At 43.4% G+C, this 13,209-nt stretch overlaps 1 protein-coding gene across 1 annotated transcript; it reads right to left on the minus strand.

The window, feature by feature from the left end:
• Positions 1-4: 4 nt before the first annotated feature.
• Positions 5-7,707, minus strand: ZMYND19 (zinc finger MYND-type containing 19). The gene is made up of 6 exons (XM_081896840.1): positions 7,409-7,707; positions 6,116-6,175; positions 4,757-4,863; positions 2,633-2,773; positions 1,940-2,120; positions 5-706 (listed from the first exon to the last, which is right to left on the minus strand). The coding sequence occupies exons 1-6, from the start codon at positions 7,457-7,459 to the stop codon at positions 563-565; spliced, it is 684 nt and encodes a 227-aa protein (XP_081752966.1). The 5' UTR covers positions 7,460-7,707; the 3' UTR covers positions 5-562.
• Positions 7,708-13,209: the final 5,502 nt, after the last annotated feature.

Below are 13,209 nucleotides of genomic sequence, written 5' to 3' on the forward strand. Positions count from 1 at the left end.
CCAATCCATTCCAATCCTTTACTTGAAAACACAACTTTCCATGCAGAGTTGTTCAGATTTAACTGCTGATGTTCTAAGATATCTCCCCAGGCCTTCTCCTAGCCACAGGGGGAAGAAAAGCTTTTTTTTTTGTTTCTCTTTTTGCTACTGGACAGTTATTTCAACCAACAATGTGTTCTCACTTGAACATTACAGTAAATGAGTCCTATGCAAGAGAACTTCTAACAAAAAAACAAAAACAAAAAAACTCTGTACACAACTTTACAAACATATTAACATATAAATAACAGAAAGCTTCCAAGCAGGAGAGCTTCCCCAGTAGTCTTTTTTTTTTTTGCTTCAGACGTTTTCTTTTTTTAACACTGGAAGGGAAGAGTCAGTCCCTTTCCTCAAGCATCACAGGGATTGGTTTGTCTTTTCAAATATAAAAAAAAAATTCTCCTCTCTCTCTCTCCTTTTTGTCAGTGCCTCTGGCTTCAAGTGAGCAGTCCGTGCAAAGTGGGCACCTCCTCCTTAACCTTCTGGGAAGGTGCCCTGTGGGGCTAAGGCCTCAGCCAGCTGGTCATCGTTCTGGTCCAAGCTCTTGCTGGAAGACTCGCTTCTTCTCCCGACAGTGCTTCTTGTGGGCCGGCCAGTCTTTCTGCTGGCACTGCGAGCCGCAGTACCGTGCGACCTGGCACCGCCCACAGATGTTAAATTCACGTAACTGGAGAGAGGAGTACGGGACAAAAATCAGTATCCCTTTTCAGGGCCCCTAGAGAAAGAAAAGCATCCCCCACAAAAGCAAGCCAACCAAAAGGGTCCTAAGGTGGCCAGTCCCAGGGCAATCTTTGTAGGAACTAAAGCAGGCCTGGTCAGGATCTGGGTAGAACAGTCTGGGAACCCTACAAAATGCTGCCTTGGTTTTCATTGTGGATAAAATATTATCTAGCCCCCATTGGTGCATTTCTCTTGTTTATGAACCTGAAGGTCTCATTATGAGTATCGTCTTCTTTTTCTCCACCCCCACCCAATCTTAGACATTCTGAATTCAATGGGAATGAGTAAACATGTACAGGACTGCACTCTCAATTTCTTTCCCTCATGGTCTACAACAAGGATAGGGAGCTGTGCCACCCGCCACCCCCACCTACTGCACTGGCCAGACTGGCTGGGGCTGAGGGAGCTTCGAGCTGCAGTTCCCCACCCCTGGGTTTATAACTATGGCTTTGGAACATAGAACACTACCTGACACCAAATCAGACTAGTATGGCCCAGCTCAGTGTACCGCCCATGTTGCACAGAAGAAGTGCTCCAAAGTTTCGAGCAGGGATCTTTCGCAGCTCTAGCAAGAGACTGAATCTAGGACTCAAAACCGATGCTCTCCTGCTGAGTTGGAGACCCTTCTATATCCACAGACCTATTTACATATTTTCCTCCACAAAAGCATCCAAAACTGTCATCAGAGGAACAGATTCCCTTTGTACAGGTTATCTTTTCCGGTGACTTCTATCCATCTTTCTATACAACAAAGTTACTTCAGTGAGGTTTAAAACCAGAGCTGTTCATTCTGATCTTGTTTCCCCATGACCCTGTCCTAAGAAAAAGTGGGATAGGAAAAGGGGGGTTTGGCCTATGGGCAACTCTGACTTTTCCACACCGAGAGGTAGGGTGAAGAGTTATCCAAATAGAATGGTAGCACAAAGTCAGTTGTACTTCACAGAACACCACTGAGAGAGAGACGTGTCTGAAGCTTGGAAGCCGCTGGCCAGGATAACTATTTAGGCTAAAAACGGTGCAGTGAAATTCCTTGCAGGGGGTACAAAGAACACACTAGCTGTGCCTAAGGACTTTTTGGTTTTTTAAAAAGAAGCAACCACACTGAAGAGGGTGAACTTGCAGCAGCCAGCCTAGAACAAGGACGGTCTTATCCATGACTTGCTTCTGGTTTTGAACGCACCTGTTTCTCAATCACTGTGCAGGGAGGGTAGTGACATTCATAGTATGTGCACGAACTCTCCTCTTCTTCCACAACATCCCCATTAGCGTTATAATAGCGTGTCACATTCAGCACCGGAAACTGTTCCTCTATGGGGTCTGTGGGAAGCTGCTGGATCGCCAGCCAGTATAAGCTTTGTTCCCTTCAAGAAAAAACAGCAAATTAAATATTTCTGCAGCAAGCTTGTGCTGCACCGTAGCAACATGTTAAAACTCCAACCCTCTCAAAGCAGAGAGTTGACAGTAGCCACAATCACAACATACCTTTAAAGTACTCTGATACAGTCTTAAACAGTTATGTCTTCCCCTAAAGAATTATGGAAACTTTAGCTTGTTAAGGGTGCTGAAAGTTGTTATAAGGCCCCTGTTCTTGCTAGCAGACATACAATTACCAGAGTAGTTTAACAACTGATTCCTCATTCAAGGGAATTCTTGAGAATTGTTGCTGTGTGAGTGGAATAAATAACCTAGGGTGGGAGACATATCCTCCCATCTAGGGCCAGGCCAGAGAGAACTTAGCACCACAGTTTCTTCAGATGCAAAGAAACACACATAAAAATCATCAAGGGGCTATGCAAAAAAAGAAGTTCTGGGGTTGTTTGACTTCCAGCCCCTTTTGTCCCTCTTGCCTGTGACACTGTTATTGAGAATTTACCTTTGTTTACTAGAGATTTCTTCGGCTTTGGGTCTCCATCCCCATGGAACCAATCGCAGGTTGTCTAGACGATTGTCCACTGTCACTGCATTCAGATGCACGACTTGAAAGCCAGGGGCGATGCCCCCCCGATGCCTCTCCCTGAAAGAGAAGATGAGCCACCTGCAATTCCTGAAAGGAAGCATTCAGATGCTTCTTGTTGCTTGGACTCCTATAATACATCATGGGCTGGCCTTGGAAGGCAGTATGGAAACTCCAACATGCTCAAAGTGCAGCTACCAGGGTTCTAACCAGGCCATTGGAGACAACACATCTCAAAAGAGCTTAACAAGCTTACTTTGACTTCAAGGTGATGGGTCTGAAAATTTAAAACCTTGCACGGCTTAGGACCCAAGGCATAAAGGACACCCACCCCCCTGTCCAGTTCTTAAGATCTTCTGCTGATGACCTTCTGCAGGCATCCCTGCAATTAGAGATACAGTGGTACCTTGGGTTAAGAACTTAATTCGTTCCAGAGGTCCATTCTTAACCTGAAACTGTTCTTAACCTGAAGCACCACTTTAGCTAATGGGGCCTCCTGCTGCTCCCATGCCGCTGGAGCAGGATTTCTGTTCTCATCCTGAAGCAAAGTTCTTAACCCAAGGTACTATTTCTGGGTTAGCGGAGTCTATAACCTGAAGCGTCTGTAACCCAAGGTATCACTGTAAATTGGGTGGTGATCAGGGGAAATGCCTTAGAAATACACCTGGCATATTCTAGGTAGCAGGCAAATTCTTTTTTCTTTTAAGTCACCCAAGCTGTTAAAGGGAAAGGATCGTAGCTCAGCAGTAGAGTCTCTGGATATTGGAACCCTGGCTTCAAGTTGTGGGGTAGCCCTGTAGCACTTGGATGTGTTGGAGCATTTTGCATGCAGAAGGTCCCATGTTCAATCTCCAGGATTTCCAAGTAGGACCAGGAATGTCCCCTGCCTGAAACCCAGGAAAGCTGCTGCTGCTGTCAGTCAGTCAGTCAGTCAGTCAGTCAGCCAGCATAGACAGCACAGAGCTAGATGGATCAACCTAGATCTAAATACATGGCAGTTTTGTATGTTCAAATTATAGAGAGAAAAAGGGAGGAGGTAAAGATACTTTAACACACAACACAGCCCACTTTCCTTTTACATGGTGGCTCAGTTTGTACATCACAGTATACCTTAGCTAACGGTTTACTGTGAATGTATTTCTCCCCTCTGCTCCTACTAGAAGAAAACAAACCATGATCCCTTGGGCTTAGAAGATGTGTCCAAAGCAGGGACTATGGTTTGTTTCACCTCCAACAAATCACAATCAGAAAACTAAAATCACAATCAGATCACAAACAAATCAGAATCATAAAGCTACCATTGCACTGCGGAGAGCGTATTAACTTATAGTCTGTGTGTGTGGTTTGGGAGCTGCACGGCCAGGGAAAAAACAATGCTATCCAGGGTTGTAAAGACTGCAGAGAGAATAATTGGGTGCACTCTTCCCACCTTAGATCAAATCTATGCTGCCAGGTGCCACAAGAAAGCAGCAGAGATAGCGCAGGATAGTACACACCCTGGAAATGATCTCTTTCAGCTTCTGCCTTCTGGAAGAAGGTATAGGGTTATAAAGGCCAGGACTAGCCGCCTGAGAAACAGTTTCTACGCAAATGCAATTCTGGTTCTAAACGCAGCATAAGGGGTCTCTATAGTATAGTGTATTTTAAAATGGGGTTTCAGAGTTTTTAGGTGTTTTTGAATGTATTATGTAGTTTTTTGTAGTTTTTCAATTTCATTGTTCTGCATGGGACAATGACAATAAAGATATCGTATTGTATCATAAAAACATTGGCTACACACTGTGGGTTGTCAGGAGAAAAGCAAACCACAACCCCTGGTTTGGACACAATGCTAAACCAGGGATTGTGGTTTCTTTCTTCCCACCATGAATGGGGAGAGGTAAGACAGACGCTATCTGCTCATGCACAGCAAACCATGGCTTATGGCTTACCCTGACACGTGAGAGTTGCCATTATAGTGCCCATCTCCAAAGACTATGCATACACATGCCTCAGCAGTCTGGAAACCTGAAGCTATGTTATCCCCTGCATAATGATACCTACCACAGTAACTCGTGCAGGAGGCGTCCAAAGCCTCTTCCTCGGTTTTTGTCAAACGCAAAGGCAAATATTCTAGCACCATTTCCATCTGCGTCGACCTCCATTCGAGCCTGGCCAAAGACAGAGAACACATCCATTCATACATTTTGTTTAAAATATTTGTATGCTCATCTAATCATCATAGCAGCTTCAAATACAAAACACAGTGAAATGTAAGTACAACTATTAATGGACAGAAACGTAACAGTCATTAAAACAGAAAACTGCAACCCAAGTAACAGAAATGTTTAAAAACAAATAAATGACAAAATATTAAATACTTGGGTTAATAAAAGTTTTCTCTTGTCACATAAAAGATATTAAATGATGGTGCTATGCAAATTATGACTAGGGAAAATGTTTCAGAAAAAGGGTGCTACCAGACAAGGGACTGTTCCCAGTCAACAAACATCTGAAGGCAGAGGTACTCTGAGTAAAGCCTCTAAAGTTCAAAATCAGTCAGGTCTATATCAGACGAGAGAAATTGGGTCAATAATGGACATGGTAAATGTCAGATGAGATGCATGCTCTGCCCCAGGAACCCAGTTTCTGTGCTTGAGTCACTCTGTGGTGAGTTAACAGACACTCTATATAAGATCAGAGCCTTCTTGTTCAGCGAGCCTGAGGATATATATAAACCATGTCGAGTCTCTAATTTTTCCCTAGACACCTCAAAAGCTTGTGCAGAACCTGTTGATATCAGGTAAATGAGTGGGTGAATGTAATGTCAGTGTATTTCAAATCGGCCCCTTTTCCAAGATCAATACATTTTCTATTAAGCTCCGCAAAATCCAATCTAAAAATACATGAAGCCTATATAAAAGAAAATTCATTCTAAAGTAAAGCAACTCCTGATTCTGCAAGTGAAGGACAACTTGCCTGGTTATCCTACTTCAGAGAACAGCTTGAGTCTTTGGAGAACTTGGTACTTTTCATACAAGTCCTTGCCCAAACCCAGATGTCTGGATCGGGCTGAGTCCTTTTATGACCCACATGCTGTTTCAAAGGAAAATGCCTCCTCTTCTCTCTCTGCCAACTTATTCAGATAATCATTACATGAGACCACCGGCTTTCATGAGTTAGATTAAAGCAGGTTCATTAGACAGTCAACCTGCCTGTTTTTGATCTACCCCTAATTACTGGCCATGTCAGGTCAGGGTTCATATGGAGAGCCACAGGTTCCCCATCCCTGATCAAGAGGAATAATAGCTGACATGTGGTCCTCCCAATGCTCTTCAGCCATTGGATATGCTGACTGGACCTGATGGGAGTTTGAGTTCAACACCTGGAATGTGGAAATAAAGTAGATAACATGCTTCTTACTTCAAAAGAGTAACTCTCCACAAGTGGAATGTCTTGCTCGTCAATCAGTGTGTACTTTGTCTAGAATAAAAAAAGGAAGGGTAATTAAATACTTTATATTGCGGATACTTTTCCAATACCTAGCAAGGCACTCTTCATTCATTTCAGCAAAACAACAATTTAAGCTATTCCAGGGCACATCTTACACCAAAAAGAGAAGTTTTACACCTTAAATAAGTCATTCATCTGACCAGGCATACTTCACACACTTGTCTAAACCAGGGGAAAGCTGCTCCAGGGTTAGCCTTGAGCATTCTGGGATCTCTACCTACCATTGTGTCCACATGCCTTCTGGGAAGTCCAAATGCCAGAAAGGGGTGTATTGCCTTTCTCTTGCCTTTGGAAGTAGGATAGGAGAGGAAGAAAGAACTGTAAAATGCAAGTTCTTGCTCAGAGACCAAAATCTGCAACTGAGAGGGGCAGCTCTGGCCCAATATATATTATACCACACAAATCAGTTAGCCTTTAAAGGGCAGTTTTGTGTTTCAGTTTTTGCTATAACAGATTAACATACAAAACTTAACCCAAACAACCTGTAAAGCAAGACATTGCACCAAGTATTGGTACACATCCTTTGTGGTCCATGCTTATTCCAAAAAACAAAAACAGAAAAGCACAACAACAAAAGAAAGTTACAACAAATATGTATCAATAAATATGTATCAAATCTGCACAAGAAAATAGGAAGCTACTTAGGATCAGGTCAGACTATAAATCTGTCAGTATCAACCAGTAGGCACACTCCAAAGCAGAAAGAAACCTCTCAGAACACTTGCTATGTAACTCTTTGAAAATGCAGATGCCACCTCCATGTGCTCTGCCAGTGAGCTATAGGCCCCTTTATAGCCTGAATACGAAAAGAAAGAAATCTCCCCATTTGAGGTCCACCAGCGGGAAGTGCTCTACAGAACAGCTCATTAACTCTCTACAGGGAGAGATGCAAAGAGAGAGTAAAAAAAGAGAAAAGGGACCTCTAAACTAAAACCAGCCTCCTGCATCCTTCTATCTTTAATAATAATAATAATACTAATGGGCTCATGGAACCCCAATGAACCCAGTGACGTCACAGAGGGGTCCTATGTGACGTAACGGAGCAGGTCAGACGCGCGAGGGGGCGGTGATGTGATAGAGGAAGGGGCGCGGGTCTCCCAACACAGAACACGCGCGGGCACGGAAACACACACGCACAGCGCATACAGACGCGCAAATCCTACTTCTCCCACCCCACCCCGCCCAACGGGGCCCCACGCGTACCTTGCCGGCCACCCGGCCGAGCCGCACGATTCCCAGCTTGAAGTCGGTCATGGCCTTGGCCTGGCAGGGAGCGGAGAGGAGGGGGGAAAGGGGAAAGAGGGAGGAGGAGGAGGGGAGGAAGAGGCGCAGGCCGGAGGGAGACCCCGATGCCACGCGCCGCCGCCTCGCGCACGCCTCGGGCAGGAGGATGGGGAGCGGGGGGCGGGGCAGCGCGCACCGCCGGCGCCGCCGCTGATGCTGCCGCTCTCTTCTTCTGCCGCCGCCACCAACTCCTCCCCCCTCCCCCACCAATATGAAGCCGCGGCCCGCCAATCAGCGCGCGAGCCGCGGCGCCGCGTCATTTCTACCCGCCCGAGGGCCGCCCGGCGCGACCGAGCGCAGCCGCGGCGCCGCGTCACGTGTCCGGCGGCGGCGGCCGCCGATGACGCACATCGCGCTCGCGGGAATTCTCTCTCCCGTCCGGCGAATGGGCACGACTGAGCACGCGAGGAGAACTTCCCTCCTCCGCCTTTTAAAGGGCACGTCCCATATAAAAAGAGAGAGAGAGATTATTTGCGAGGTGGGGTACCCATTAGTGCGCGTTTAGTATATATATTATTATTATTATTATTATTATTATTTGATTGTTTCCCAAGGATCTATTTTTTTTCAAAATTATAACAAGATATATTATCCAAAAACATATCATCCTTGTATCCCCCCCATTTTTCCTCCCTCCCCCCCTCCCACACCAAACCCACCCACCCCCACCCCACCCTCCGACTTCCCTCAGTTCCAGTCTTTGGTTTCTCTGAGAATGCTATTTTCTGCATGTTACAAAGTTGTATAGATCCTCAAACTATTTAGCTGATTATTATCCATAAAAAGTTTGTGAATGTTTATTCAAAACCTGCCAAGGAGTCCAGTTCGCTTTGTTGCGTCTTCAGATACTTTGTAAAGCGTTCCCATTCATCCTTAAAGTCACAGTTATCCTTGTCCCGTAGCTTATATGTCAATTTTGCCAGTTCTGCGAGTCCGTCAATTTTTCTTGCCATGATTCTTTAGTTGGGGTTTCTTCAGTCTTCCATCCTTGTGCTACCAGAACTCACAGCCGTTGTCGCATACATGAATATGTTTTTCAACTTTTTGGGCAGGTCTTTCCCTACAATCCCCAACAAAAATGCCTCGGTTTTTTAAAACAAATGTTAAATGGAACATTTTCTTCAATTCGTTGTATATCATTTCCCAAAATTTTTAAATTACCTTACAATCCCACCACATATGATAAAATGTCCCCTCCTTTTCCTTACACTTCCAACATATATTTGAACTAGTTTTGTACATTTTCCCTAACTGCACTGGTGTTGTGTACCATCTGTACATCATCTTCATGTAATTCTCCTTCAATAGGGAACAATCTGTAAATTTTAAGTCAGTTTTCCATAATTTAAGCCAATCTTCCATCATAATGTTGTGACCTACATCTTGTGCCCATTTCATCATAACTGATTTTACCTCTTCATCTTTCGTCTCCCATTCTAATAGTATGCTGTATGCGGCCTTCAGTAGTTTCACTTTCCCTTCAAGCACTTCCGTTTGAAACCTAGATCTAGTATAACTAAATGCTTTCTTGCTTTCTTCTTTATGTGTTTCATATAGTTGTCGATAATGCAACCAACTCTGAAAGTGGTTTTTGATCTCCTCATAATCTCTTAATTTCCATTTCCCATCATGTTCCTTTAATAAATCAGCATATGTGAGCCATTTTCCTTTCTTTCCAAGTGGTTTGAGCAGTAATGCTTCATGGGGGGGTCTTTTGTTCCAATAAGTCTTTGTACCTCTCCCATACTCTCATTAGTGATTTCCTGATTATATGGTTGTAAAAACTTCTATGAACCTTCCCTTTCCCGTACCATAAGTATGTGTGCCAGCCAAATCTGTTGTCATGTCCTTCTAGTTCTATTGCCTCTTGCTTGTCCAATCTCATCCAGTCCCTGATCCATACCAAACAAGCCGATTCATAATACAATTTAAGGTCTGGGAGGGCAAACCCGCCTTGTATCTTTTACATCTGTAAGTATTTTGTGTTTTATCCTTGGCCTTTTGCTCCCCCAGATCTTTAAATCTCTTTCTACCATTTTTTAAAGCATTTATCTTTCAGGATGACTGGTATTGATTGAAAAAGAAATAGCATTTTTGGCAACACATTCATTTTAATCGCAGATATTTTTCCTAACATTGAGAGATTCATTCTGCTCCATATTTCTAAATTTCTTTTTACCTCATGCCAAATTTTTTCATAGTTCTTTTTAAATAGGTTTATATTTCTTGATGTTAACCAAATCCCTAAATATTTGACCTTTTTATGGACTTCAATCTCAATGTTTTGTTCTAATTCGGTTCTTTCTTCTTCCTTCATGTTTTTAACTAATAATTTAGTTGCACGTCTAGTATATTTTATCTTTCTCTCTGTTTATATAAATCCTGTACGTATTACTGCGTGTCTATAAAAAATAAAATTTACGCCATATATCTTAGTGTGCGCCGAAAAAATAGATTGTGACATTGTTCTAATAATTTTATACACACATTACGGGCCACACTCCAAAGAAAACCAATCCCTGTCCTTCAAAATGAGGAAATGCCCCCCACCAATTCTTCTCACTACCAAGGAAATGTAATAAGCGAATGAAAAGAGAACCTACCCAGTTGACGCTGACAAAAAAAACCACATGCACACTGTATAAAGGAACATGTTTCACCACCCCTCCCCTCCTTTTCTTTCCCATTTAACTCTAATCAATTTTAAATCTACCACTATGCTGAAGTTATCTTTCAGCCTTTCCTTTTCATCCTCTGGAATACAAATCTCTACACTTCCTGTGTTAAAGAGAATCCTGAAGGAATGCTTTGAGAATAAGGCTGACTTTCATTCACTCTTTCTGCTCTGCTGTGCTAGCACCCAATGATATGTAAATGTAATGCACTAAGGTACCCGTTTAATCTTATTTGTTAGAATAGTTCTCGCATCTAAAGTGGGTCATCTTCATTTTCTTACAAGTGTGACCTATCCAGCACTTCACTCTGAAGTTTCAGAAACAAAGTTTGTTCTGGTATCTGTGTGGTTTCCCCTTTAGAATCTATTTTGTATTTAGCCTAGCAGTTTGAAAGCACGTTAAAGTGCAAGTAGATAAATAGGTACCGCTCCGGCGGGAAGGTAAACGGCGTTTCCGTGCGCTGCTCTGGTTTCACCAGAAGCGGCTTAGTCATGCTGGCCACATGACCCGGAAAAACTATCTGTGGACAAACATCAGCTCCCTCGGCCAGTAAAGTGAGATGAGGGCTGCAATCCCAGAGTCGTTCGCGACTGGACTTAGCTGTCAGGGGTCCTTTACCTTTACCTTTTTAAAGTTACAGTCTATGCAAAGTCCAATGAAACAATAGAGCATAAGCAAGAAGTAAATGTGAGATATACACTAAGTAGAAAATATGCATCTGCTGCCAAGTGAGAAGCTCCCAGCATTCAGTGCAGGCTTCTTTAGCCCTTTTATCATTGTTGTTAAGCCATGCTTAAGCCGGGCAGCAGAAGCAGAACATGGACTAAACCTTCCTTAGATAGAATTGCTCATATCTAGGCCAGGATCAGCTAAGCTGTGATCCTCCACATATTGCCGGACTCCCGTCTTCCATCACTGCTGACCATTGGCTATGCTGCCTGTGGCTGATGGGAGTTTGAGTCCAACAAGATCTGGAGGGCCAGAAGAAGTTAGGCCCCCCCCCACTATGCCATAGCCTAAAGCACAACCAACTCTCCTTCCTCCACCTTCTTGTCCTGTTGCGCAGCCAAATGAGGATGAGTAAGGGGATAAGGAGATAATTAAAAACAATAAACATTCTACTGCTTCCTCTAAGAATAGAGCACATTTTTGCATTTCTCTGGAAAACTGAAATATTACTTAGGAGAAAGTTTGCCTTCTAGGTAAATGCAACCTGTAATCATCAGGCTGGTTTAAAAAATGCTAGGAACTGCTTACTATTTCAGTATTTTTTGGCTGAGCTGACAGTTATGAGCAAGCAGTAGTTGGACATCTAACTAACTCATGAATGGGATGCTAACTCATGAAAGAGAGAGAGAGAGAGAGTTAACATCATATGTTACACTTGGGGTGGGGAGGGAGGTGGATTTCTTTCTTTGTACAGATCAGCACTTTTTAAAAGTCTTTACTGTGGATTACAAATTCTAAGAAAGCTAATGTTTGGCAGAACTGTAATACTGTTTACATTTACCTTTTATTTAGTTAGTTGTGCTGAATTAATTTTGTAAATAGCAACCCTTATCTGCATAAAATAAAATATATACATTTAAATAACCAAAAAGAAGCCAGAAGTTGAAAACAAATAGTCCTAAAAGAATCAAAACATTAATAAAATCAGCAGTTAAAATATGCATACAGTGGTACCTCAGTTTACAAACTTAATCCGTTGCGGTAGTCCGTTCTTAAACTGAAACCGTTCTTAAACCGAGGCATGCTTTCCCTAATGAGGCCTCCCGCCACCGGTGCCCTTCCACCATTCAGATTCCGTTCTTAGACCGAGATAAAGTTCACAAACCGGGACACTACTTCCGGTTTTGCAGAGTTCGTAAACTGAATCATTCTTAAACAGGACTGTTTTTAAACCAAGGTACCACTGTATTTAAGAAACACATATTGAATACATTGAGGCTTGCATTGCAGGGGGTTGCACAAGATGACACTCTGGGTCTCTTCCAACCAAAATGGAAAACTGCACAGGCTCCGTGTATTTGAAGAAAGAGCAAAGCTTGATGGCAGAACACCTGCTTTGCATGCAGAAAGCCCCACGTTTGATCCATGGCACCGTATTGGTCTCCTTTTTGTGCTGCTTTCATGTTTGCCGCAAACACTGCAGAACACTGCAGCTTCCTATGCTCCTCCTTGAACTCCAAGGAACTCAGGGGGCCATCTATAGCTTCCTCCTGCCCTGTTATTATTCCAACAAGCCTGTGAAGGAGGTTCATCTGAGAGTGAGTGAGTGGCCCAAGATCTCTTAGTGGCCACTATGGCTGAGTGGGGATTTGGTTTCTAGTTTCCCTGCTTGCTGCAGAACTGCAGCTCTTGGTGCATTTCAGGGGGTTGGACTAGATGAGCCCCAGGGACCCTTCAAACTCTCCGATTCTATGATTCTACATTTTGTGGGTCTTTAAAAGACTGGCCATTGCATAATCTCTGTTGGGCTGGTGTTGCAAATAAGTGTCTTGAGCTTTTTAATTAACCCCTTTTGAGGTTGCAAATAAATGTGTTCGTCTTTGAAAGTGCTAACACAAGGCTGTGAGCATGAGGGTGCTGTAACAGACTCAGAAGTGTGTGTGTGTGTTTTCCGTCTGAGTTCTGTTGATAGGAATCAGGCATGGCAACTGAGCTGTAGGCGTGTTGCCTGTGTCAATCCCCTTCTAGCATGTGTGTATGTGTGCCATCATGATGTGTATACATGTGCAAAGGTAACATTGAGCGTATAGACTGGCACCTCTCCCCCTCCACCCCCACCCTGATGCACTGGCAGAGTTAGTGTCCCTTTAACTGATGTGTGACAAGCAGAAATTAAGGAGGTCAGAACCAGCATTTTTAGTGTTATTCCTTGGAAGCCTGTGGGTTTTGAAATTCCTACTTTTAACTGTTTGAAAGGGTTGCAGATCCTTTTGTGTTCTCTCACTGACTTGAATGACGTGAGCACGCTTGCATTTGAACTTGGTGGAGCTTACAGCTTGAACAATGCACAGTTTGAAGTTCAAGCTTTGAACCAGG

This window comes from Podarcis melisellensis (genome assembly GCF_964234715.1).
Source record: "Podarcis melisellensis genome assembly, chromosome: Z".
NCBI lineage: Eukaryota > Metazoa > Chordata > Lepidosauria > Squamata > Lacertidae > Podarcis > Podarcis melisellensis.

What these genes read in the sequence shown, in the direction of transcription:
- ZMYND19 (XM_081896840.1), bottom strand. Translation starts at nt 7,459, where the DNA reads ATGACCGACTTCAAGCTGGGAATCGTGCGGCTCGGCCGGGTGGCCGGC. An exon ending in TGGAGAGTTACTCTTTTGAA is followed by an intron (nt 4,864 to 6,115) that starts GTAAGAAGCATG and finishes GTCTTTGGCCAG; the next exon opens with GCTCGAATGGAGGTCGACGC. An exon ending in CTCCTGCACGAGTTACTGTG is followed by an intron (nt 2,774 to 4,756) that starts GTAGGTATCATT and finishes CTTCTCTTTCAG; the next exon opens with GGAGAGGCATCGGGGGGGCA.